This window comes from Monodelphis domestica, chromosome 1 (assembly GCF_027887165.1).
Source record: "Monodelphis domestica isolate mMonDom1 chromosome 1, mMonDom1.pri, whole genome shotgun sequence".
Classification (NCBI taxonomy): Eukaryota; Metazoa; Chordata; class Mammalia; order Didelphimorphia; family Didelphidae; genus Monodelphis; species Monodelphis domestica.
Window position 1 is genome coordinate 581,987,907 of NC_077227.1, and position 24,454 is coordinate 582,012,360.

The 24,454-nt window shown below is 38.8% G+C and overlaps 1 protein-coding gene across 2 annotated transcripts; it reads left to right on the top strand.

Moving 5' to 3' along the window:
- The first annotated feature begins 1,781 nt into the window (after window positions 1–1,781).
- Window positions 1,782–23,482, top strand: ASH2L (ASH2 like, histone lysine methyltransferase complex subunit). Of its 2 annotated transcripts, XM_007476347.2 has the most exons (17): window positions 1,782–1,991; window positions 3,250–3,316; window positions 3,423–3,568; window positions 6,227–6,315; window positions 6,649–6,743; window positions 9,860–9,955; window positions 11,168–11,263; window positions 11,634–11,709; window positions 12,617–12,634; window positions 14,273–14,366; window positions 15,791–16,008; window positions 17,168–17,335; window positions 17,656–17,849; window positions 19,667–19,759; window positions 21,400–21,498; window positions 22,537–22,596; window positions 22,687–23,482. In XM_007476347.2, exons 1-17 carry the CDS (start codon window positions 1,822–1,824, stop codon window positions 22,792–22,794), a joined length of 1,887 nt encoding a protein of 628 aa, XP_007476409.1. In that variant the 5' UTR covers window positions 1,782–1,821; the 3' UTR covers window positions 22,795–23,482. The 2 variants fall into 2 exon arrangements, with proteins under 2 accessions (XP_007476409.1, XP_001372797.1); XM_001372760.4 differs by lacking the exon at window positions 12,617–12,634 and having other exon boundaries at window positions 1,786–1,991.
- The last annotated feature ends 972 nt before the right edge of the window (window positions 23,483–24,454 follow it).

A 24,454-nucleotide genomic window follows, 5' to 3' on the forward strand; every position in this document is an offset into this window, starting at 1 on the left:
TTGGATTGGGGAATGGCTGAACAAATTATGATATATATTGGTGATGGAACACTATTGTGCTCAAAGGAATAATAAAATGGAGGAATTCCATGGAGACTGGAACAACCTCCAGGAAGTGATGCAGAGTGAGAGGAGCAGAACCAGGAGAACATTGTACACAGAGACTGATACACTGTGGTACAATCGAACGTAATGGACTTCTCCATTAGTGGCAATGCATCAATCCTGAACAACTCAGAGGGGTACAGGAGAAAGAACACTATCCACATCCAGAGGAAAAACTGTGCGAGTAAAAACACTAAAGAAAAACTACTGCTTAATGACATGGGTCTAAGGGGATATGAATGGGAAAATAGACTTCAAATGAGCATCCTATTGCAAATACCAACAACATGGAAAGAGGTTCTGATCAAGAACACAGGCGATACACAGTCAAACTGCATGTCGGCTATAGGAGGGGTGGGGGAAGGGGAGGGAGGAAAAGAAAATGCAACCAAGGAACAATGTTTGAAATTAAAAAAAAAAAGTGTACCAGACAATATGCCAAAATGGGATCCTTGTATAGAATGCCTGCCTTCCTCACCTGATTTCACATAATCCCTAGCAGCAGCTAAATTCAGCTCAATTCACACTTCCTTGCTTATTTTGATCTCTCAAGTTGCTAGTATTCTCGCCTTAGAAGCTACTTGGAATATATTCTCATACACACACACATCAATCACAGTGAAATTTTTGTAAAATCCTTTTCCTTTTGAAAGGTCTCCTTGAAAGCAAGGACTATTTTATTCTATTATTTGTCTTGTATCCCCTACTACATCCAAGACATTTAATATTTGTTAATTATAATAACTAATAGGGGGCAGCTAGGTGGCTAACTGGATTGAGAACCAGACCTGGAGAGAAGAGGTCCTGGGTTCAAATCTACCTTCAGACACTTCCCAGCTATGTGATTTTGGGCAAGTTGCTTAACCCCCATTGTCTAGCTCTTACCACTCTTCTACCTTGGAATCAATACATGCTGTTGATTCTAAGGCAGACAGTTATCTTATTTGATCCTCACAACAACCCTGCAAGGCAGGTGCTATAATTACCTCTATTTTACATATGAGGAAACTGAGGTAGACAGAGGTTGTGACTTGCCCATGGTCACACAAATAATGTCTGAATCTGAATTTGAACTCAAGTCTTCTGAATTCTAGACCCGATTGGCTGTTGAATGAACAAACAAGTATCAGAACCCGGGAAAGAACTCCCAACTAATTTTACTGCCACTGCTTTTGTGTTTTTTGAGATCCTCAACCTCCCCCTGCATCTCTGAAGATGGGACTTCCCACTCCAAGGAAAATAATCCTCTTTACTCATTTGTAGTAGAGTAATAATAATAATGATAGAGCAACGTTTATCTAAAATTTTCAGGTTTGCTAAGCACTTTAATCCACAAACAAATCTGTGAATTTAATGCTGTGATTATTCCCATTTTAACAGATAAGGAAATTGAAGAGACAAGTTAAATGTCTTGCCCAGGGTCACACAGCTGTTCGGTGTCGAGAGGAAATTTTAATTCAGTTCTTCCTGACTTGTGGTTGTTGTCCAAAGCCCTATACACTTAAATAACACTTGTATTAATAAGCTGGCAACACTAGGACGAGGCTCAAATGACAAAGTACCAATCGCGGAGGTCAAGCCCTCCTACTTTTTTCTGGGTGAAAGAGGTCGTTGGGCGGGATTAACCGCCTCAGCAGTTTGAAATCAGCGGGCCTGGTCCTCAACTCTCGCGAGACCTGGCCATTGATCTCGCGAGAAGTGCCATAGCGGACAGAGATGGCGGCGGCGGGAGCCGGAGCCGGGGCCGGCGCGGGGCCGCCAGCGACAGCGGCGGCACCAGAAGAGGGAGAGGCGCCACCGGCAGCAGCGATTGTTGCCGCCCCAACTGGAGAGGGCACGTCGGCAGCACCTGCCGCGGATCCAAACTCCGGAGAGGCCGAAAGCGGGTGAGGCAATCCTGTGATCCCTGGCATCCCCCTCCCCCACTACTCTCCCAAACCCAAGCTTTGAATCTGCTTTCTTAACTATAGAAGCCAAAAAATTCCGGACCTCGGCCACGCCCCTCTCAGCCCTGGACCCCACCTCCTTCACCGTTGGGCCCCGCCCCCTCATGGCCTGGGCCCCGCCCCCACAGCTCCAGTTCCCGCCCGTACCAGCCTTGGGGCCCAGTCCTAGGCCTCTCCTCAATCCCTCCCATTCTGGAGGACCCCCCCCCCTTTCTGAGGCTCCTCCCCTTTCCGTTTTGGGCCCTGCCCCTATGTCCCCCACCTGGTGCCTACGGGAGCCTGGGGCTCCTCCCTTTCCCCAGCCTTGGGCCCCACCCCCTGGGAACTTATGGCTGAGAACTACTCCATTTCTCCACCTCCATTCCCCGCCCCCTCCAACCCTTGGATGTACTGCCGGCCTAGGGCCCCCCATCCCATATTGTACCTTCACCTCAGGGTCACTCCCTTTACACCTTTTCTTGTTCTTGTTCACCCTGGGCCCTTCCCCTTCCTAAACTTTGGTGGATGAATATGACAGTTCTAGACCCTGGACCCTTGACAGCCTCTTCCCAACTCTGGACCCTTTAGCAAGGGCTAAAGTCCTATTCTATAGAGCCCTCCAGATTCCACCAGACTCAAACTCTCTGGCCCATAAAAGAAGCTCTGGAGTCCAGTCTCCTCTTATCCAGTGCCCCCTCATAGACTCCTGGCCTCACTAAGAGCCAAGCCCTTCCCCCTCCACACAAGGCCTGACATGCACACTTAGCACTGAATAGTCAAGATCTCAGCTCTGACTGAGGCTCAGCATGTCTAGTTCACTTTAATTCAGCAAGCATTTATGAGCTAGCTACTATGCTAAAGCCTGTTTTGGAAAAACAAGTAAGAGGCTTTGGTCTCTCCATAAGACAGTATCAGTAGTTTCATTTTACAACTTAAATTAAGAGCAATTAACCACTATCATTATAAACATAGGTACTACCCACAAGGACAGCATTGTCCATCCATCACTTCCTTTTCTTGGTGTCATTACCTTTATCTACAACCTTAAGCCTCTTCTTGACCTGTGGAGTTTTGTGACTTGATCTTACTATCCTGATACTTAGTCTAGGAACTCTGGTCTAAGGACATTCTTGGCTAAACAAGAGACTAAGAATTTAAAGTGCTTTTCTTTGAACAGTATGTTTCTTCTGAAGATATTTATATAAATACATTCTCATAGGGATTCTACTTTGGTTGATGTCACTGCTGGTTTGGAGACTGAATCCTCAAATGGAAAAGATACTCTAGTAAGTATTTCTTGGTTTTATTTTGGATTTTTGTATAGACAGTCTCTCTCAACTCTAATATGAAGATTTGATCCTCTAATTTTTCTTCAAAATTCTATGAAACTAGGAAGGAGCTGGGGACAGTTCAGAAGTCATGGACACTCAGACTGGTTCTGTGGATGAAGAAAATGGTCGACAGTTGGGAGAAGTGGAACTGCAGTGTGGGATATGTACAAAGTGGTTCACAGCAGACACCTTTGGCATTGATACCACGTGTGTATTTCCTTCAGCTTTTATAAAGATCTCAATGTTAAAAATAGACTCAATTGATAGCAATTATTAGAGACTTTGTAAAAATAAATACTAATTTGTAGATATTCCAAAAGGTATGGTATTTTAATTGTCCCCTATCTTTTAGTTGATGGGAAGATGTTGAATTAATTAGTAAAAGTATTAGTGAGAAATTATCATAGTTTATTAGGCCTCCAAGATTTGATGTTCCCAGGAACAAATTTTCAACCGAGACTTTAATGCAAACTGATAAAATAGTCAAACTGCTTCACTCTATGGACTCAGCATCTCGGTCAAAGGACAAAAATACAGTAGCAGACCTAGTAGAGAAATAAAATCAGTTCAAATTTATAGGTTTTTACAAGAAAGGAATTTTTGTAGTAAAAGTTTTGTGTATTAGTAATTTGATGTAGTTGTTTACCTATATCATAGATACATTTGAGAAATACTTTTATTAGATAATCCTTAAATGGAGACCTAACATTCTGCCACACCATAATCCTACACTCAGCAGTATTCTGGCATTCTTACCTCTTTTACCTTTCATTTGTTTCTTTTGCTAACTGTTCCTCCTTCCCTTACCCTTAAATATGGTTGTTTATTCCCTTAATTCATCCTTCACATTCTATCTTCATTTGATTTTTTGGCAAGTTCTTCTACTCTCTACTTACTCTACTTATTTTTACTCTTCTTCAATCTACTACATATACTACTATATATACAATTGATCTCTTTCCTAAGTTTCAGTCCCATGTTTCAAATGACCAACTGGATACTTGTACTTGAATAACTGCAATCCACTTAGTCACTAAATTCTGCTATTATTTCCCATTTGGTTCTTTCCATTCCTCCTCTCACAAATACAGCATGGAAAAGATTTGACTGGACAGCATTTCATTTGAAAAAGAACTAGGAAAAAAAAAAAGAACTAGGACTTCATTTGACCATAGTATTCAGTAGTGTGGTGTGGTTTCCAAAAAAACCAGTATGCTCTATGAGTACATTTATTGAATAAGTAGTCCCATTACACTGTGCTCTGGTCAGTCCACATTTGTGGTATTTTGTTCCTGGCTGTCACATTTTAAAAGGGTTATTGATTAGTAAGAGTGCATTTAGAGGAAATGATTAGGATGGTTTTGAGACTTAAAACCAAGAGTCAAAATGGTTGGTGGTAGGCAATGGGTATGTTTAACTTGAAGGGAATGTTATAGTAATATTTAAATGTTTGAAAGACTGTCTTATGGAAGAAATATCAGATTCATTTGGATTCGTTTCACCACAGGGTGAAATTTGAACCAGTGGATGGCAGATTTTTGCTCAATTAAGAAATAGGAGAGTTTAGAATTTTCTGCCAGTAAATTAAGCTGCCTCATAAGGTAATGAATTCTCCATTATTGGAGATAGCCAAGAAGAAGCTCACTGATCACTTGTTGGGGATATTGTTGAAATTGCATTCATTATTAAGAGATCTGACTTAGATCTCTAATATCCCTTTCTAATCCCTATTCTCTAATAACCTAGGTTGGGCCTTAATTTACTTGTTCTTGTTCTTCTGCAGTAATTGCATAACTATTACATGCCTCCAGATACTCCATACTTTCAGACTTTTTAATCTATATATGAAACTATATAGTTTCACACTATAATGAAACTAATGTCCTAAAAACTTTGTTTTGATTATGTCCCTCCCCTTTTCAGTGGTTATCTGTTTCCTAAAGGATAAAGTCCAAATTTATTTTGCAATTTGAGACATCCCAAACCAGCTACTAGATGGAAGAGTGGCTAGAGTGCTGGACTAGAGTCAGAAAGCCCTGGGCTCAAACTCGGCCTTAGTTACTAGTTGTTCGACCATGAGCCAAGCACTTAACCTCTCTATGCTTCAGTTTCCTCAACCTTAAGATGGGGATAATAATAGTATCTGCCTCCTAGGGTTGTTAGGAGGATCAAATGAAATAAAATATTTGTAAAGGGCTTTGCAAGCCTTAAAGTTCTATATAAATGCTAGCTATTACTTTTGTTGTTATTTTATGTATTACTTTCCTATTCCTTCTCATTTGCTTTGCCTTTTCTACCCTTCTGAGACATCTGTTCCCAGATCTGAAAATGCCCTCTTCCCTTCTAGTTACCTCCTTAAATCCTATCCAGAATTCTATACCCAGCCTTCCCTGACCACCCCATGCTGAAGTGATTGCTCAGGCTTCAGATTCTCAAAGTATTGACACTAGGGTTGATTTTGACAATCCTCTTTTATTGTTTAACTTTGCACATGTTTCTATCTTTTTTTCCCAATGAGATTTTAAACTCCTTGGGACATGGACCTCTTTGCATTCTCTACTGAGCTAACAGAGTTTTTGCATATAAGTATTTGTAGCTGTGTTTATAACAAAACAACCTGCAGCAGGACTAAAACAGACTTATTTCCTTTTGTCAGGTACAATTATCAGAGCAAAGCTCTAGAGGGTTTTTTAACTGGGGAAAAACTTTATGGGTGGTTTTTTATTGTCAGGATCATCAAGTTTGGGTTATTGTTTTTTCAAGTTTGAGAATAATATCAAAATTAACATTGTGCAGGGTTTTTAGTGAGAAAAAGGACAATATATACATGCACAAAGTAAAATATTTAAATTTTGTTCTTTACAGGTCCTGCTTACCTTTTATGACAAACTACAGTTTTCATTGCAATGTGTGTCATCATAGTGGGAACACCTACTTTCTCCGAAAGCAAGCAAGTACGTACAAATCCTAAAACACTGTGAAAATGTGGAATGGTACTGATCTGGTACAATGGAAGGTTGAGGAATTCGGAGGGATGGGGCATAGTTAAACCAGGAAACTACCCACCTCCTTGCTTACTCCCTAAGATTCAGAGGCTAAAGTTTGGGCAGGCTGTCCACCTGCCATAAGTTGTCCATTCACCATCTTCAGTTCAGCTGACATTTTTGCTGTGTTCTTACTGGTGGATGTCTCTTTGCGGCACAGCTTATATGAGGATTTTGAGTTCAATATCAACTTGGATGTGGGGAAATATCTATTACCACAGATTAAATCTTTTTCTTTCACAGACTTGAAAGAAATGTGCCTCAGTGCTTTGGCCAATCTGACATGGCAGTCCCGAACCCAAGATGAACATCCTAAAACCATGTTCTCCAAAGACAAGGTAGAGTTGTCCCACTAGAATCAGTGATACAGTAGCTCCAGAGAATCGGGCAGCACTTTCTTGATATGAACTTTAAGAGTAATTGCTGTATTTCAAATTAAAACCAGATTCCTTATTTTTCACTTGTTCTGTTATTTTTCTTCTTTTTTTCCATATTACTGTATGGTACATGACTTGTAGAAAAGCAGTGTGACATGGTGGATAGAGAGCCGACTTGAGCTAAAGACCTTAGCTAAGATTCTACCTCTTCAGACAACTATGTGACCCTTAGCAAAACACCAGTTACCTACTCTCAATTTTTTCATCTGTAAAATGAGCTTGCAGTCAGTGACTTTTAGGGTCCCTTCCAGCTCAAATCTATCATCCTGTCATCATTATCATCATTATTATCAGCAGCAGCAGTAGCAACAAAAGCTTAAAAATCTTTGCCTGCAAGTAGATACTGAGTTATTCAAGAAGTTTTGGGTTTTTTTTTTGAGGGCATAATATGTGCCCTATGGCAGATGAACCTTTATAAGATATGATCCCTCTGCTCAAGCAGTTTACAGTTTGGATGCAGAGCCAAGGCTTTTGCATAATCAGTAATTAGATAATTCTATAATTATATAACTAAGTGCTAAATTTCATGATACACTTTATAGGAGCTCAAAAAAGGTGGGAATCTGAGAAAAAGTGGAAATTCATAGAAAACCATACAGGACTAGAATTGGGCTTTTTGAATTTGATAAAATGCAATGTAAGATTTTCAAGGATAGGAACATTTCATTTTTGTTGTTGTCCCCTCAGCACCTAACCCAGTACCTGGTATACTTAGTATCATTTGTAAGAGAGAACTTCAGTCTTAGATTCTTAATATGAGCTTTAAGAGTAATTGCTGTATTCCTCAGTATTAGTTCTAAGGCAAAATGGTAGGGTCTAACATGTAAAACCCAGTGGAATTGTGCAGTGGCTACAGGAGGAGGAGAGAGAGAACATGAATCATGTAACCATGGAAAATTTTTCTTAATAAATTAAAAAAAAAAAGAATGGTACGGTCGAGGTGATTCTCTGGAATTAAGTGACTTGCCCATTATTACAAAGCTAGAAAGGGTCTGAGGCCAAATTTGAGCCTGGGACCTTCCATCTCCAGGACTGTTTACTCTATCCACTGAGCCACCTTAACTGCTCCCCAAAACATTATACTGTTGAGATGGGCTCCATATCAAAGCCCATGAAACAAATGTTAAGAGCCTCTGCCTAAAAAGCTGTTTTTTCTCACTAATTTTTGGGTCTGATAGCACACTAAGGCAAAATTAGTGTCTATTAAGGTGTTATCCTTAAAGAATTGAAATTTAACTATTTTGGGAGAAGATTGAATTTTTCTTTCTATTGATCTGAAAAATGTTCATCTGCCAGCTTGAAACAGCATTCCCTTGTTATGGACCAGTGGAGCAGAGTTCTTTAGCTGTGCTGCAAATTGTTGGCTCAGCAAAACTAATCCAGAAAGGAAAACAACCCGCTCAAGAGCTTAGTTCCTTCTGTTCTGATGTCTCATCCTCCAAGCACATCAGTGTCTTGTCAGTTTTGAATTGACTTGTCACATCAAAAAAAATGTTCAAGACCAGCTTCGTATACACTCTTTGGCAAGGCCCTTTTGATCGACTTTTGGAAAGCTCTCAGGAAGCTACTAGCATCCAAGGAGAGTGAAACTTCAATTCTATGACAACATTTTTCCTTTTGATTAGTTTCCTTGTTTTTAATCCACTGAAGTTTCCTTGCTCTCTTTCATTTTATATAGCTATAATTATTATGTCCATGATTTTGATAGTTCTGCAAGTCAATTTCATTAATGTCCATAGACAGCAAGTCACTTTAGATTTATTTGACACCAAATTAAATTAAAAGAAATCAAATCATGCTTCCATAATTGCTGCAAAACCAAAATGATTTGTTGTAAAAAAAGTACCAAAAAAGTTAGTGGGAAAGTTATCTGAAGATTATAATGCTTGGTTATTTTATATGTATATCTTTGCAATATATTTTCTATTATTGACAGCAGTAACTATGAAATACTTTCTTTGCCACATAGACTACATGACCAGGCCAGAGTTTGTGAAAGATGATTTTGTTACTGGTATAAAATACTAGGCAGAAATGATGGATGACAAGTTATAATGTTGCATTATTTACATCTAAAATAGTTATATTATTGTTTTGCTAAATTGTCTTCTTTCCCTTGTGCTTTAACATTCTTTTTTCATTAAGTTACAGAGCTCTAAATGAGTTGGTTTTTTTAAACAAAGAAAAATTATTTGCAAAAAAGAGGGTATTTTGTTTTTAATCTTTGTGAAAAATGTGGGCTTTTGGATCCGGTATCCTAGTTTCCTTCATGTGGAAGGGAATCCTAGAGTTTTGGATGTGTGAATTAGTTCTCCCAGTCTGATTCAACCTTGATGGGCCATCACAATTCTTAACGTAAAGAGTAAAGACCTTGAAGTCTAGATAATGGGAAACCTTGAAATCTAGCCCCAAATAGCCTGCCAACATACTTTAAGGGTATTTGGAGGATTTATGTTACAGTGCCCATGTAGGCATAGTGAAGGAACAAATTTAGAAGGTGCATTTAAGGTTAAAATAATTTAATGGCATGAACTTGATTAGTCTTCCTGTGGTCTTCCCTGGATAAATTATCAGGTCCTTGGAGGCAAGGGTGATCTAATATTTCTTGGGTACCCTCTGTTCCTGGCACAGTACTATAAATATAGTCTGTGATCAGTTTATGTTAAAAGTTAAAGGGCGAGCTAAGTGGCTTAGTGGATTAAGAGCCAGGCCTAGAGATGGGAGGTCCTGGGTCCAAACCTGGCCTTAGACACTTCCTAGCTGTGTGACCCTGGGCAAGGCACTTAACCCCCTTATCACTCTTCTGTCTTGGAACCAATATGTAGTATTGATTCTAAGACAGAAAGTAAGGTTTAAAAAAAATTAAAAAGTTAAAGAAGTGAGCAATTATGCTTAGCCATCTCCTTTGCATTTAGAAGATTAAAAAAATTGTTAATGTCATTTTTCCTTTTCTTCAATGGCCAGTGATGTTTAAAGCAATTATAAAGATATTAACTCATCTTTGTTTTTAAAAATAGGATATTATACCATTCATTGATAAGTATTGGGAGTGCATGACCACTAGACAGAGACCTGGGAAAATGACTTGGCCCAATAACATAGTGAAAACAATGGTAAGTAAAAGAAAATTGAGGAAATGAGATATTTGGGAAATTAGTTTTCTTTAGAAGAGTTTTATTCTTCCTAATCTTTTCCCCAGTTTTAGCGTAAAGGAAATGAGAACACCTTGACAGCCAGTTGTTAAAACTGAGCAATATTAGGTGACATACATAAATTTAATCAATTTTTGAGTGAATCTTGTACACATGGAGGTGAGAAAGAATTTCTCACACTATTTATTGATTGGGATTTGCTTAGGGTGTATATAAATTACTTCCACAACTGTAAGCCTTAGGTAATATGTTAAAACTATTTGCTTTCCACAGTGTAGTGCAGCATATCAGCATACAAAGACTCAAACCTAACTATAACCCAGAATACATAGGATCCTGGGTTGTTTTTTCTTCAGATGAATAGCATCGTCCAGCATTCATTCAAGCTCTTATGATGTCTTGCTCACCCTCATCCTTTTCACAGCTACTGAAGTGATTTTCCTACAGTGAAAATCTGACTTTTACCTTCCGATTCAGTAGGATCCATCAGTTCCCCGTCACCCCCAGGACTATCTTTCTCCCCATCTTCATAAAGTCTTCATGCCTCTATTGCCTTACCTTTGTTCCCTGATCCCTGGACTGTGTGCCTTCCCCAGCTCAGTCTCATTGAATTCCAGGTTTTCCTCAAGACTTGGGTCAAATGCCGCTTTGTGCCTGAGGTTTCCCCCATCAGTTCCCATCTGTACATGCCATCTTCCCTGTTAAGATGTAGGTTCTGCCAGTGTGGGGCCTATTTAACTTTTTCTGATCAGCCCTGATACCTGGCACTAATCTAAAGTATAGTGAGTAATAAATATGTGGAGAAAATTGAATGGAGACAAAAAGGAATCTACCTTCTTTTCAGCAGCACATGGTATGTACACAAAAATTGACCATGTACTAGGGCATAAAAACTTCACAAACAAATACAGAAAAGTAGAAATAATAAATGCATCCTTTTCAGATAAAAATGCAATAAAAATTATAATCACTAAAGGTCCATGGAAAGAAATTAAAAATTAATTGGAAACTAAATAATTCTAATGTGTAGTAGTAAGGGCTTTAATAACTGTTGTTTGCTTGATTAGGACATAGCCACTGATGGGGTATTTTTGGGGTTAGCTATCTATTTTTGGGGTTAACTATCTGTCAGAAGCTGCCTGCCTTTAATGCTAAAAATTTCCTTTTTTTCAGAGTAGAGAAAGGGATGTATTTTTGGTGAAGGAACATCCAGACCCTGGAAGTAAAGACCCGGAAGAAGATTACCCCAAATTTGGGCTTTTGGATCAGGTGCACTAGTTTACATTGTATCATGTGGAAAGAGCCAAGGCTGTCCTGGGTTCCAGTCAGGACTCTGCCTCATGTTTCTTGTTCATAATTGACTTCTAAAAATGCTTCCAGACCAGATATTTTGTGATTCTGTGTATTTAGAAATCATTCTTTTGTTTTTGAGAAAGACATATTGTTAGAGCTCTAGGACTAAAGGAAAGAAACTATGCTTCGGTATTTTCCAAATCTCCAGCCTTTTTAGGAGTGTCACTTCCAATTCTTCTGTGCTGTTTTAATTCCTTCTCTATTTTACCTGGACCATCTGCCTCCCTGGACTTGATTTGATAAAGCTGTTTTAAATAAGTTTTTTTTAATGTATGTTTTCTTCTAGGATCTTGGTAATATTGGCCCAGCTTATGACAACCAGAAGCAAAGCAGTACGGTATCTACTAGCGGAAATTTAAATGGCAAGTGTTCAGTAATTTATTGTTAAAATATTTTCAAGATTCTAAATAGGAATCCTTGTGGGAAGTCTTAGGATTGAAAAGCTCAATTGGATAGCTATTCAAAATGATTACTTTTTAATGTCACTTTATGTTTTGTAGCTAAGCTAGGGTATTTTAGTAGATATTTTGTAACTAGGCTAGGGTATTTTAGTAGGACTTTTTGCAATAGTATAACCAAAGATTGGGCTTTTTCAGTTGAAGTCAGATTTAGTTATTTTTATTGTTTTGTAGCCATCGTTTAAACTATAGTAATGAGGACACTTGGTTTGACCACTAGGTGATGACTTGTTTTTTCCTTAACAACATATGAAAACAGTCTACTCTGGGTTGGGATCCTCTTAGGGCAAAGAAGTCCTCATACCAGGGAAAGTCAATATCCCTAGAAGTGCCTCCAGTGTTTTGTTTTAAGGAGTTTTGTTGCTCTGTAGCATTTATTCTCAACCTTTTCTTTTATTTATAAGTACCTTCCTATTCTATAGGTCCCATTTTACTCTTTTCCTCATTCTGAGATTTTAAGGATATTTGGGAGTTTTATTTAGATGTCAGCATTTGGGTATTGCTTATTTGCTGACAGTTATTTTTCCTTTGGTGACCAATCTCCATACCTGAAATGAGTATCTATACATTTGACTTCAAGTGAAGTAAGTGGGTGGCTAGAAGGTGGACAGATTTTAATTGTGAGAATAGGATCTTTCACTTGCCTCTTGGAATACTCACATCTTCTCAGCTTTTCCCACTATTTTCAAGGATATCTTAGGACAAAAATTAGTGAGGATATTGTTTATTTCCTTTCAAACGCTGATGTGTTTTTTTTCCCTTAGACTTGTTACTATTTGACAAATACATGGTGCCACTTCTGTTCTTACAGGTGGAGCCTCTTTTGGAGGTGAATATTTACCTCTCAGCCTCTCAACCTTAAGTATTGTGTGGTTTGGAAAGTGCTTTTTTGCTCAGTTGTCCTAGAAGCTAAAACCAATTTTTAAAATCTAAAGCATTCTTAAAATGGTGACCATAGAATTTAATATGAGACTGTCATTTCGGTTTTAATATTAGTAATTAGAAGCTTTTACTCTGTCATATTCTGCCTGGCATGGTCAGCCTTCTCCTTAATGCCTTTTATTTTGTTCAAAATAATTAGATTCAAAATATTGCTAAGAGTTCAATTGTAAATCATACCCCCAAAATGCTGAGTGTTATGGGATCTCAAATTAAACTAAAAACATTGGGATCCCATTTTAATCATCAAAAACTTTTGTGAGGAACCAGATGGACTTTTGTCATATTCTAAGAGTTTAGTTCTTTAATACCCCTGACCTTCTTGTGCAGAATATGATCTCATTCCTTGACCTTGTTCCTTTTTACTGCAATGGGAGTATGCTGATATTTTACAAGCTTGCTACACTTTTAGATACCGTACTCTATGCAGTTGTTGTTTACATAAAGGTGTTTGCCTACAGTTCCATAAAAAATTTTTAAACTAACTTCATGTGAGAGAATGGCCAGAACTGGACTAATGACCTTATTTCAGAATTACTCAAGGTAGTAGTCTGGTGTGTATATGTGTTTATAAGATGTGTGTATATACATACATACATACATACATACATACTCACACCAACACTTTCTTTTAATCAAATAGTCCAGGTTTAGTCTCTCTTAAATCTAATATTTTGACAACTCAATACATTACTACAGTAGACTGAATAGATAGTACGCCCAAAAATGTCTTCCTAAATTTTCAAACTGTCTGTTTTTAATTGTATAAAATTGATATTCTTCATATACCTAAAGTCACAGTGGAAATTTATTAGCACTGGAGAGAAACACCTTTTTAGTGCTTTTGTTTTTGTTTTTCCTTGTTTGGTGTATTTCTTTGGTTGAACATTGAAGTTAAGTGCTTAACTGCTTTAGCAGGTACCGTGTTTTTATTATGCTTATGGATGGGGTGTGTACCATGTGCTGTTAAAGCGAGTGGAAATCTGCTTACAGTGAGAATATTCTCTTTATATAAATGCTTGTTCTGATTTTGATGGGGAAAAGAACCTTTATCCATTTAATTGTTTTCATCTTTTTAGCTTTGGGTATTTGGAATCTCCATGAATGAAATTGCATTTGTCAGTGCCCTCAGAAAGTGAACTACTAGTTGTATTTTATTGAAAAAGAAAAGATGTTTTTTAAATACATATATTAGAGTGTCTAGTGGTTTGAATCATGTTGGCCTGAGAAGAGCGCTTATTCAGCAAGCATATATAAGCATCTAGAGTGTACAGAGCTATTGAGTATTGTGCTGTACCCTGAGGTGATCCAAAGTTTAGCCAAGACAGGGTTCCTGCCCTCATGGAATTTACCATCTAGTGGAGTCATTCGGAGTCAAGGTGAAATTACATTTATTGTCCTTTAAGAAAGGCTGCCTTTGGTGCAGCACAAATGTACTTCAGCCTCTTAGATCCCAGGAAGTTTCTGCCCTCACTCACGTCTCCTTTCCATCATAGCCAATTGATGGTGATCTTCCCTCTCTTTCAAGGGGGAATTGCAGCAGGAAGCAGTGGAAAAGGAAGAGGAGCCAAGCGCAAACAGCAGGATGGAGGGACCACAGGAACAACCAAAAAGGCTCGAAGGTAAGGAATAGCACCAGTATACCAGTTGGCCCTGCCACTAGTCTCATTAGCAAGAGAGCTATGTTCTCTAATGGTTTAGATGGAAAAAAGAAATCTCTTCACTATTTAACCTCCTAAACAAGTGTTTCTTAACTAGTAAAAGGGGGAAAGGCTCATAAACCAGCCATTCTGTCAATTCTGACTTGTCATTGCAAAGCAGACTTCGCCTGGAGTGATGCCCCCTACTAGATCCATTCCCTGCTGCTTGGCCCATGTCCCTCTGTTTATGTTGGGTAAAGATCACAAGAAGTATAGGATCTTTACAAAGAGGCAGTGAAATTGATATTTGCTGTAATTTTTTTTGGCAGCATATTCTGTGCTTTCCCTCATGTCCCTCACTTCTTCCTTGTCTTTGGTTCAGATCTGAAAGGTTATACCACTATGTCACTTCTTAACCAGTCTAACAACAATAACTATAGTTAATAGTAGAAAAGTTACTCAGTAATACAACCATTTCACCTTTCCTCCGTATTCTCCCATTGCCCTTTTACATACCCAACTTCATTTTGAGACTTTGTGATCCATTCTTTATGAAGTTACTTCTTCCAGCTGTGCAGATTACTATCTCTCTACCGTCGAGTAGGCAATTGAATGCCTTATTGTGGTCCCCTGCAAAGTTCATCACCTGATTGCTTTTCCTTTGGTTCTAAATCTTTCCTAACTTAACAAGGTCAGGCCTAAAACTACAGTCTGTCGCTGGGATCATACTCAGAGCCTTTACAGCTTGATAGAATCTGCCAGAGTTTGTCTTTTTCCCACATAACCTTCAAGAACTGCAGTGACACATCAGAGTTAGATGTTAGCATGGGGCTTATGCAGTAACCCTCTTTAAAAAAAAAGTCCTTTATAATACTGTAGAGACTCCCACAAACATCAGTCACATGCCTTACAATTCAAGGTACACTGCAGACCATGTAGATGATGATCATCAGTTGATGAAGGACTACACTACGAGAACCAGTGTCCTAAAGAGATACCATTCATGGGGCAGCTATGTGGTGTGGATTGCGAGCCAGGCTGAGAGACAAGAGGTCTTGGGTTCAAATTTGGCCTCAGATACTTCCTAGCCATGTGACCCTGGACAAGTCACTTAATCCCCATTGCCTTGTCCTTACCTCTCTTCAGCCTTGGCACCAATACACAGTATTGATTCTAAGACAGGAGGTATGGGTTAAAAAGAGAGAGAGAGAGAGATACCATTCTTTTTTGCCTGTTGAAAACCAAATGATTCCTTCAAAAAATGAGAAACATGTTTAGGAACTGCGAATATGTTTTTAGAGGAAATCTGACTGTGCAAGAAAATCTTACTATAGACATCTGAGCCAGACTATAGACATCTGAGCCAGAGAAGACACTAACTTTTTGTATTTTTTTCCTTTCTCCAGTGACCCCTTGTTTTCTGCTCAACGCCTTCCCCCTCATGGCTATCCACTGGAACACCCATTTAACAAAGATGGCTATCGATACATTCTCGCAGAACCGGACCCTCATGCCCCAGACCCTGAGAAATTGGAACTGGACTGTTGGGCTGGGAAGCCTATTCCAGGAGACCTCTACAGAGCCTGTCTCTATGAACGGGTTTTGTTAGCACTTCACGATCGAGGTGTGCAATCTCTTCCATACCAGAAAAGTCAAATGTCACTTAGAATGGATTTTATTAAATTTGTCATAGTTAAGGAGTTCACTTCACATCGAACTGTTCCATCAGTATTTAAAAGATCCACAATGTCATACCTTCATGTACTCTGTTAACAAGTGAAAGTCATAGTCACTAGGCAGTCTTCTTGAGCATTTATGATGAGCTTGTCCTCAAGTGACATATACCTGAGGCTTGATAGGGCCAACCAGAGATCTGCTCTATATCACAAGGAGGCATCTGAGAAGGACCTCAGTGGAGACATCTTCAGTACTTCAAGTAGCTCTAATTTCTGTGGCGTGGGTACTTCCTCTGCTAATACAGATTGCAGTCCTTCTCTGACTTAGCAGTCTTTGAAATTTGCCAAAGAATTCCTTCACTAAATAGATAATAAGCCTCAGAGGAGACTCATACTTAAGGTTAAATCCTTAAATTTGAAAACCTTTTAAGAAGTAGTAAAGAATTCTCCGGGTTATTGTTTGATTTAAATCTAGGACAGCAAAACTGTCATTGATGGTAATCTTTTATCTGTTGGGGAGCATTGGCTTTTCCACCACAATCAGATATTTGATAAGAGCCAAATAAGTGACTAGAGTTTGGTTAGTGAGATAGGTCGTGTTGTTGGGACATTTTACTTAACTGCCAATATTGTCATAAGATGGGAGGAAAGACATAGTGCTTGATTGTGGTCATTTTCATATCAAGGCACAGAATGTATAGGAGGGGAGACTGAGGATTCTTCATCTTGGGGATATTTTTTGGTATGTTTATAAAACTGCCAGACTTTCTCTCAGCTGACTGGGTTCCATTGTAATCCAGGGACTTTGCCCATTTGTATGATTTATATGCCTCCCTGTGCCCTTTCTCAGTAAGAAAGACAATGTTTGGAGTCAGAAGACTTGGGTCTGAATATCAGTGCCAGTCTTGTGACCTGGCCAGCCAAGTCACTTTACCTCTTCAATTTTCTCCTCTAGAGAAGGAGAATATTATACTTGTGTTCCTCACTTCATGGAATTGCTTTAAGGAAAACACTTAAGCATTAAAAACCATGTATAAATATAGTCACTCTCCTCAGTGATAAGAACAATTAGCTTCTTATGCAGTCTTTTGATCTCCATCACTACAGCTCCTCAGCTAAAGATCTCAGATGACCGACTGACTGTGATTGGAGAGAAGGGCTACTCCATGGTTCGAGCCTCACATGGAGTTCGGAAAGGTGCCTGGTACTTTGAGATCTCGGTGGATGAGATGCCTCCAGATACAGCTGCCAGACTGGGCTGGTCCCAGCCACTTGGTAAGTTTCTGTCCCAGCAGGTGGCAACCAAGGCCCCTTGCATCCTAGGGTTCTCTGGAAAGAGAAATAATTGGGAGAGAATTCTGTGGTGCAGTCACTAGCTAGAACTTTGATAAGCCTCTTATACCCCTTCCTTTGTTATTCTTGTGAATGCCTTTATTACTGAGCTTTATGTAATTATTGTCTCAGAAACCTCAAGAAGGAGCTATTATAGAAACTGAAGCAAATCCACAAAAGAGACAGAAATGTGAAGAAAATCATTACTGTAGAAAATCAGAGTTCACCTGACCCTCTGATTCTCATATATTTTGTTGTGACAGGCAACCTCCAAGCTCCTTTAGGCTATGACAAATTTAGTTATTCATGGCGGAGCAAGAAGGGGACCAAGTTTCATCAGTCTATTGGCAAGCGCTATTCCTCTGGCTATGGTCAGGGTGACATACTGGGGTTTTATATCAATCTTCCTGAGGAGACAGAAACCGCCAAGTCTTTGCCCGACACCTATAAAGATAAGGTCAGTGTTCTCTTTCTCATAGATTCCCAGCAGTAGTTTTGCTGTCATGATGACATACTAAACAAGCCAATTGTCATTTTTCAATTAATTTCTTGTTTTTATTTTTTAGTGTTTTGTTGATGCTTTTTTATTTTTATGATAGCCACTTCCTAATGAGCCCCTCCCTAATTCTAATAAGGAAAAACAATTAATGCTTGATCACATAGGTTGATGGGAATATGATTGGGGATGTAGACTCTAAATGATCACCCTAGTGCAAATATCAATAATATGGAAATAGGTCTTATCCAATGACACATGCAAAACCCGGTGGAATTGCTCGTTGGCTATGGGAGGGGGGTTAGCAGGAGGGGAGGGAAAGGACATGAATCATGGAACCATGGGAAAATATCTAAATTAATTTATTAAATAAAATTTTCCAAATGAAAAAAAAGTTAAGTAAAATCAACAAAATAGTTCCCTGCCTTTCTACCAAGAGGATGAAGTTATATTTCATTATAATTGCCTAGGGTTTAAACATCTAAGCTTAGAGGCAGATAGCAATAGTTCTCAAACTTAGTATGGGGCAAATTTCTACCTCTTTGAAAGTCTTTGTTTCTTCATCTATAAAGTGGGGGTAATATTTGCGCCGTGAATCTCTAATGTGAGTAGTTGCTGTTATCATCTTTTTCATCATTATTATTATGAGAATCAGGATCCAGCAGGACCCTATAGCAAGTGGGATGCTGAATTAGAGTCTAAAACCTTAGTTGCTATATTCTGGAGTCTTGATAAAGTGACTCCTGCAATTCCTATCAATAAAAGTGGGTACAAAAGGAAATAGACTATGCCTTAGAAAAGAATGGGGACTCTGAGGTGACATTATATGAGAGATCCTGGGTATTGTATGGTAGAAGATTACCTATTTGATTTTGGTTTAAATAAGTCAGGGCCCCTCATCATTTTGTGATGTCTCATGAAATACTGTAATTTAAGATGGGAAGTAGGTAGCAAGTAGAACCTGAGGTAGAAAATCAAGTTCGAGTGATCTTGTTCTATTTTACTTAGGGAATTCATTTGAAATACTGTGCTCCTAATTGCTTGCTTCAAACAGACTTCATAGATAGAGGAAAGAAGTATTTCCAATACCTCTCTTTTTATCATTATGTAGAGATCCTGGACCCAGGGTGTCCATAAAGTTGTTGTTTTTTTAATATTTTAACATAATTTCATCATCTCTGGAATCATAATTGATCAAGATTCTTAAGTCTTGTAAACTAAAATATAATTGATTTCCTTTTGGACCCTATATATTCTATTTTATGCATTGAAAAACATGATTCTAAGATGAAGTCCATCTATGGGCTTCACCAGACTGACTGCTAAAGGGGTCCATAATAAAAAAACATTAAGAATTTCTGCTATGTCCAGAGCTGTATCTAACTAGCTCTCACTTGGAAAGCGTTATATAGATATATCATAAATCCTGGTTTTATTTTTGGTTTTTATCAAGTGCAAACACACAACATTAAAGACTATAATTCAAGATTTAATAAGCAGGAGTCCAAACTAAACTTAGAAAAGATCAGCAAATATCTTTTGTCATTTTTTGCCATAAATTTTTGACATTTTTATACATAATATGTACTGTAATATTTCTTGGGAAGTGAGGAAGGTAATTGTGAAATCAAACCATGGTGGGTAGTCTCAATGCCTGAAGGATTTGGAATCCCTATCCCAGAGGGCCAGGCCTGAGCACCAAGTGTGTATTGTGTTGTTATTGCATAAGCCTAGAGATGATACTTCATGAACTCTTACTTTCTCTTTTGCTTTTCAAGGCTTTGATAAAGTTCAAGAGTTACTTATATTTTGAGGAAAAGGATTTTGTGGATAAAGCTGAGAAGAGCCTCAAGCAGACTCCCCATAGTCAAGTGAGTTAAACTTTTCCCTTGAATGGTCTAAAGCAAGGATCAGCAAATTATAGCTCTTTAGTCATATCTGACCCATTGACTTTTTTTTTAAATCTTTACCTTCTATCTCAGAATCAATACTAAGTATAGGTTCTAAGACAAAAGAGCAGTAAGGGCTATTTGGGCTTAGATGACTTGCCCCAGGGTCACACAGCTAGGAAGTATCTGAGCCTAGATTTGAACCTAGGGCCTTCCATCTCCAGGCTCTCTATCCATGGAACCATCTAGCTATCCTTTTGTATGGTGCATGAGCTAAGAATAATTTTTACTTTTCAAAATAAAGTTGTATTTAAAGCTTATGGGCCATAGTTTGGCAAACCAAAGGATGAGAGTTTTTAAAAGCTCCTTAGGGAACAATACAGTGGGAAAAAGTCTAGAGAAGAGAACATAAGAAACTTAGGTTAAAGTAGGCCTCTGCATTAAATTCAGCATGAAGAATATACTACTTTAGAGCTTAGATCTGGACATCTGAATGTCACATTTCAACTCTAAGACAGAAGTCAAAAGGCTTTGATCTTAGGTCACTCAACTTTTAAGTGACTCTTTTTTTCCCTCTGTACATTGAGTATAAAAGTACCTGCTCCCATCTAACTCACAAGGTCATTGTAAAGATAAAACTACTTGAGATCATGTGAGAATAAAAAGGCATGTGTAGCTCAGGGGTCAGAAGAAAGGAGAATGAAACAACTGAGCTAAGCAGAAGTATCTGTCCAAATGAGTATGCAGAAGTCATCTGGAGTTTAAGAAGAGGAAAGAGAGAAATTGGGGTACTTTAGGAAGAAATGTGGGAGAATAAATAAGATGGATTTCAGAGCATCCTAAGGGGGTAAAAAGGAAAATTAAGTAAATGGGGAAGGAGCAACTGTTTAAGAAAACAAGGGGGAAGAATGTAGTTCCCACTTTTTTTTTTAACTTTTACCTTCTGTCCTGCTATTGTTTCTGAAACTAGGTAATTGGAGTTAAGGGTCTTGCTAAGAGTTACACAGCTAAGAAGTGTCTGAGATCAGATTTGCATCCAGGTCCTCCCAACTCCAGGCCTTATACTCTATTTACTGTGCTTCCTAGATTCACTGCCACCATTTTTTTTTCTGAAAAGGAAAATATTAGTGGGGTGGCAGGAGGGACAGGTGGAGAACCTAGAGAAATTAATCAAGTGGTCATTTTGAGGACATAGAGAATATGCCTAGTAAAGAAGACAAGTTCTGTATTAGCCATGTCAAAAAAATATATATCCCATTCTACCTCCAAGAGTCCATTATGCCTCTGTCAAGATGTAAGTAAATACTTTCATCATCTGAGGAGTCATAGTTGGCCATGGCCTTGATTGGGATTCTTAGGTCTTTCTAAGTCATTTGAACAGTTGTTATGCTATTCCCCTTGTTCTGCTCACTTCAATCTGCACCAGTTTGTACACATCTTAATAGGTTTCACTAAAACTATCCCTTTTCACCCTTTGCTCCTATCAAAAGGACTGCTATAAATACATTGGCACCCATGTGTCCCTCTCCTCTCTTTTTGCTCTCTGCCACATTAAGGGCATGCACAGTTAGATAACCCTGAGGATTGTTCCAAGTTAAAGCCATTGGATATTAATCTTGCAGATAATATTCTACAAAAATGGTGTCAGCCAAGGAGTGGCCTACAAAGAAATTTTTGAAGGGGTCTACTTTCCTGCCATCTCACTGTATAAAAGCTGCACGGTAGGTCTGAATGTAATCTTGTCAAACATCCTTGAGAAGGGAAATGGGGGCGGAGGGGCAGGGCACGATAGTTAGAGTCTGAAGCAGAAATCAGAATAGATCTAGTGGCAGGACAAGAGTTTATAATTAAAAAGTGTTGGTAGAATTAAATCCTTCAGAATGGGGGCTGAGTTCTGGGGACTTCACAGAAAACATTTGGTGTGAGTAATAGTGATGTGTGCCAGTTCCTCATTTATATGTATAGAATGAAAAGGATGACCAGCTACATAAACGTCTTTTCAGTCTTTTGTGACATAGAGTAACAAGTATTATGATAATTTTTTTTGTTAATAAACCTTTCACTGTTCATCCTAGTTCCAATTAGTTGCTAAGTCTTATTGGTTCTGTCTCCTTGCTTTCTCTTTCATCTGTCCCCTCGCTTTTGGCTTCCCCTGTAGCCACCCTACTTAAGGTCCCTTAAGGTCCTCATTTTCCCTACACTATTGTCTTCTGACTACCTTTATTTTTTTTTAAACCCTTACCTTCCATCTTAGAATCAATATTGTGTATTGGTTCTAGGGCAGAACAGCAGTAAGGTAATGGGGGTTAAGTGATTTGCCCAGGGTCACACAGCTAGGAAGTGTCTGAGGCCAGATTTGAACCCAGGACTTCCCATCTCGAGGCCTAGCTCTCAATGCACTGAACCACCCAGCTGCCCTCTTTCAATATCGTTTTTATATATTCTACTAATGTGGCAAATTAAACAGATAAGTAGGTAAAATCAGAAGATAGTATAAGTGTAATCTCCTAATTTAGTGGAAACACTGAATCAGAAGTTAAGAAATACTTGTTTTTGCTCTATCAATTAGTAATATGATTTGGGGTAAGTCATACAACTTTTCTGGACTGCATTTTCCTTATCTGTAAAGCCAGAGGATTAACTTCTGTGATCTCTAAAGTTCCTTCAATTGTTAACTTCCTAAACACTAAAACATCACAGCTAAATTTAACAAGACAAGTCATTTAAGATATCTGTCATGTGCATGAAATTTCTTCCAGGTTTCTATTAACTTTGGACCCTGCTTCAAGTATCCTCCACGAGACCTCACTTACCGCCCTGTGAGTATGGATTGAAAATGTCAGCATCATTCATCGATGTCCTAGATCCCATTTTAATAATCCTTCACCTGTTTGTTCTTCCCCCTGTAGATGAGTGACATGGGTTGGGGTGCTGTGGTGGAGCACACATTAGCCGATGTCTTATACCACGTGGAAACAGAAGTGGATGGGAGACGGAGTCCTCCTTGGGAGCCGTAATTACGTCTCCCTCTTCCTGTTAGTCATAACTTTTTTTGTGGAACGAAACTGGGTGTGTTATATCCTTTTATTTTTTTTAACAGTTTCAGATGCCCTCACCTCTAAAGGGACTATGCAGAATACAGCATCTCCTTTCTCAAGTTACCAGGATAGGGTAGCAGTGGAGGGCAAGCCCTTGTCCTCTGCTATTGTTCCTTGTTTATGAATGAGTGCTCTTCAGTGGTATCCCCTGCTCTGAGAACTCCTGAGCTCTCTTCACAGTCCAGTGAGCTTCCTGTGAAATTGGTGCTGTGCCACATGCCCTTAGATCTCAGGCTCCTCCTTTAGCCATGTTTCTTCCACTGAGGGAACACTGAGGGAGTTGTCTCTTCCAAGCTGCTTTCTTGTTTAAAAACATTTCCATATGTGGATACTGACTGTCCCATTGTTCAGATTCAGATTCTGTGGGAGACAGTCGGTCTATTTCCAGAAGCAACTGACGTGGTGGTCTCTGCTGAGGAGCCTTGAGCTCCAACAACTCCAAAAACTGTTGATTTTTTGTGTTTTTAAAATTGTAAATAGTTTTCTTATACAAGGATCTCTGAAATGCCAAAACAGCCAGGTGCATGAAACTGTAATTGTGAAGGACACTCCTGCTTGTGACTTTTAAAAGAGATATTAACCAGTCTAAAATAAATCTTGAAAATGAGTTTGTTTGGCTCTTTGTGTCTGTCTTTTAGACTGGATCCATGGAGCACAGTACCTTCGGCCTCCTTCTAGCAGGCTGGTCATGGAGGTTCAGGCTGTCTGGGGTGAGAGAGGTTCCATTTGGAGGGAAATGATAGCGTTTTACTTCAAGCTCTTGCTGCCTCTCACAGAATTCCTACTTCTGGCCAACTTGGCTTTCTGTAATTTCAAAACAAAAAATCTTCCATTGCTTTTATTCAGCATTTAAGAGCTTGCTTTGGACAATACAGGTTTATATGAGACAGGGTCTCTGCTCTCAAGGAATATAAAATGGGTAGGAATGATGAAGTACTCAAATAATTGAAATATAAATTAGAATATGGCAAATGCAAAGAAGAAATAGAGGGCTAGGAAATGAAGTGAGGAAGAGAGGAGGAGGAAGACTCAAGTGAGACTTGATAGAGAAGGTGAGACTTGAGGAAAACTTGGAAGGAGAAGCTAGGATTTTAATGGAGATAATAAGGAATAGGATACAGTGTAAGCAGTGGTGTGGAGGCAGGAAAATAAATTAGAACTTGATTATGGAAGGCCTTGAAAGCAGGCCTAATGAATCACCTATGTTCTATAGTCAGCAGGAAACCATCAGAATTTTTAGATTGATGAAGCAACATGATTAGAGCTGTGCAATTAGAAAATTAAATTAGTGATGTATAAGCCAGGGACAGCTGAGTGGCTCAGAGGATGAAGAGCTAGGCCTAGAGATGGGAGGTCCTGGATTCAAATTTGGATGCAGACACTTTTTTTAGCTGTGTGACCCTAGGCAAGTAACAATGCCCATTGCCTAGCCTTTATTGCTCTTCTGCCTTGGAACCTACATATAGTATTGATTCTGAAGACAGAAGGTAATCTGAAGAAAAACCCAAAACAGACTAGATTAGAGTGGAGAAAGAGCAGAGATAGGGAGACTGGAAAAGAAGCCATTATTGTTGTCTCA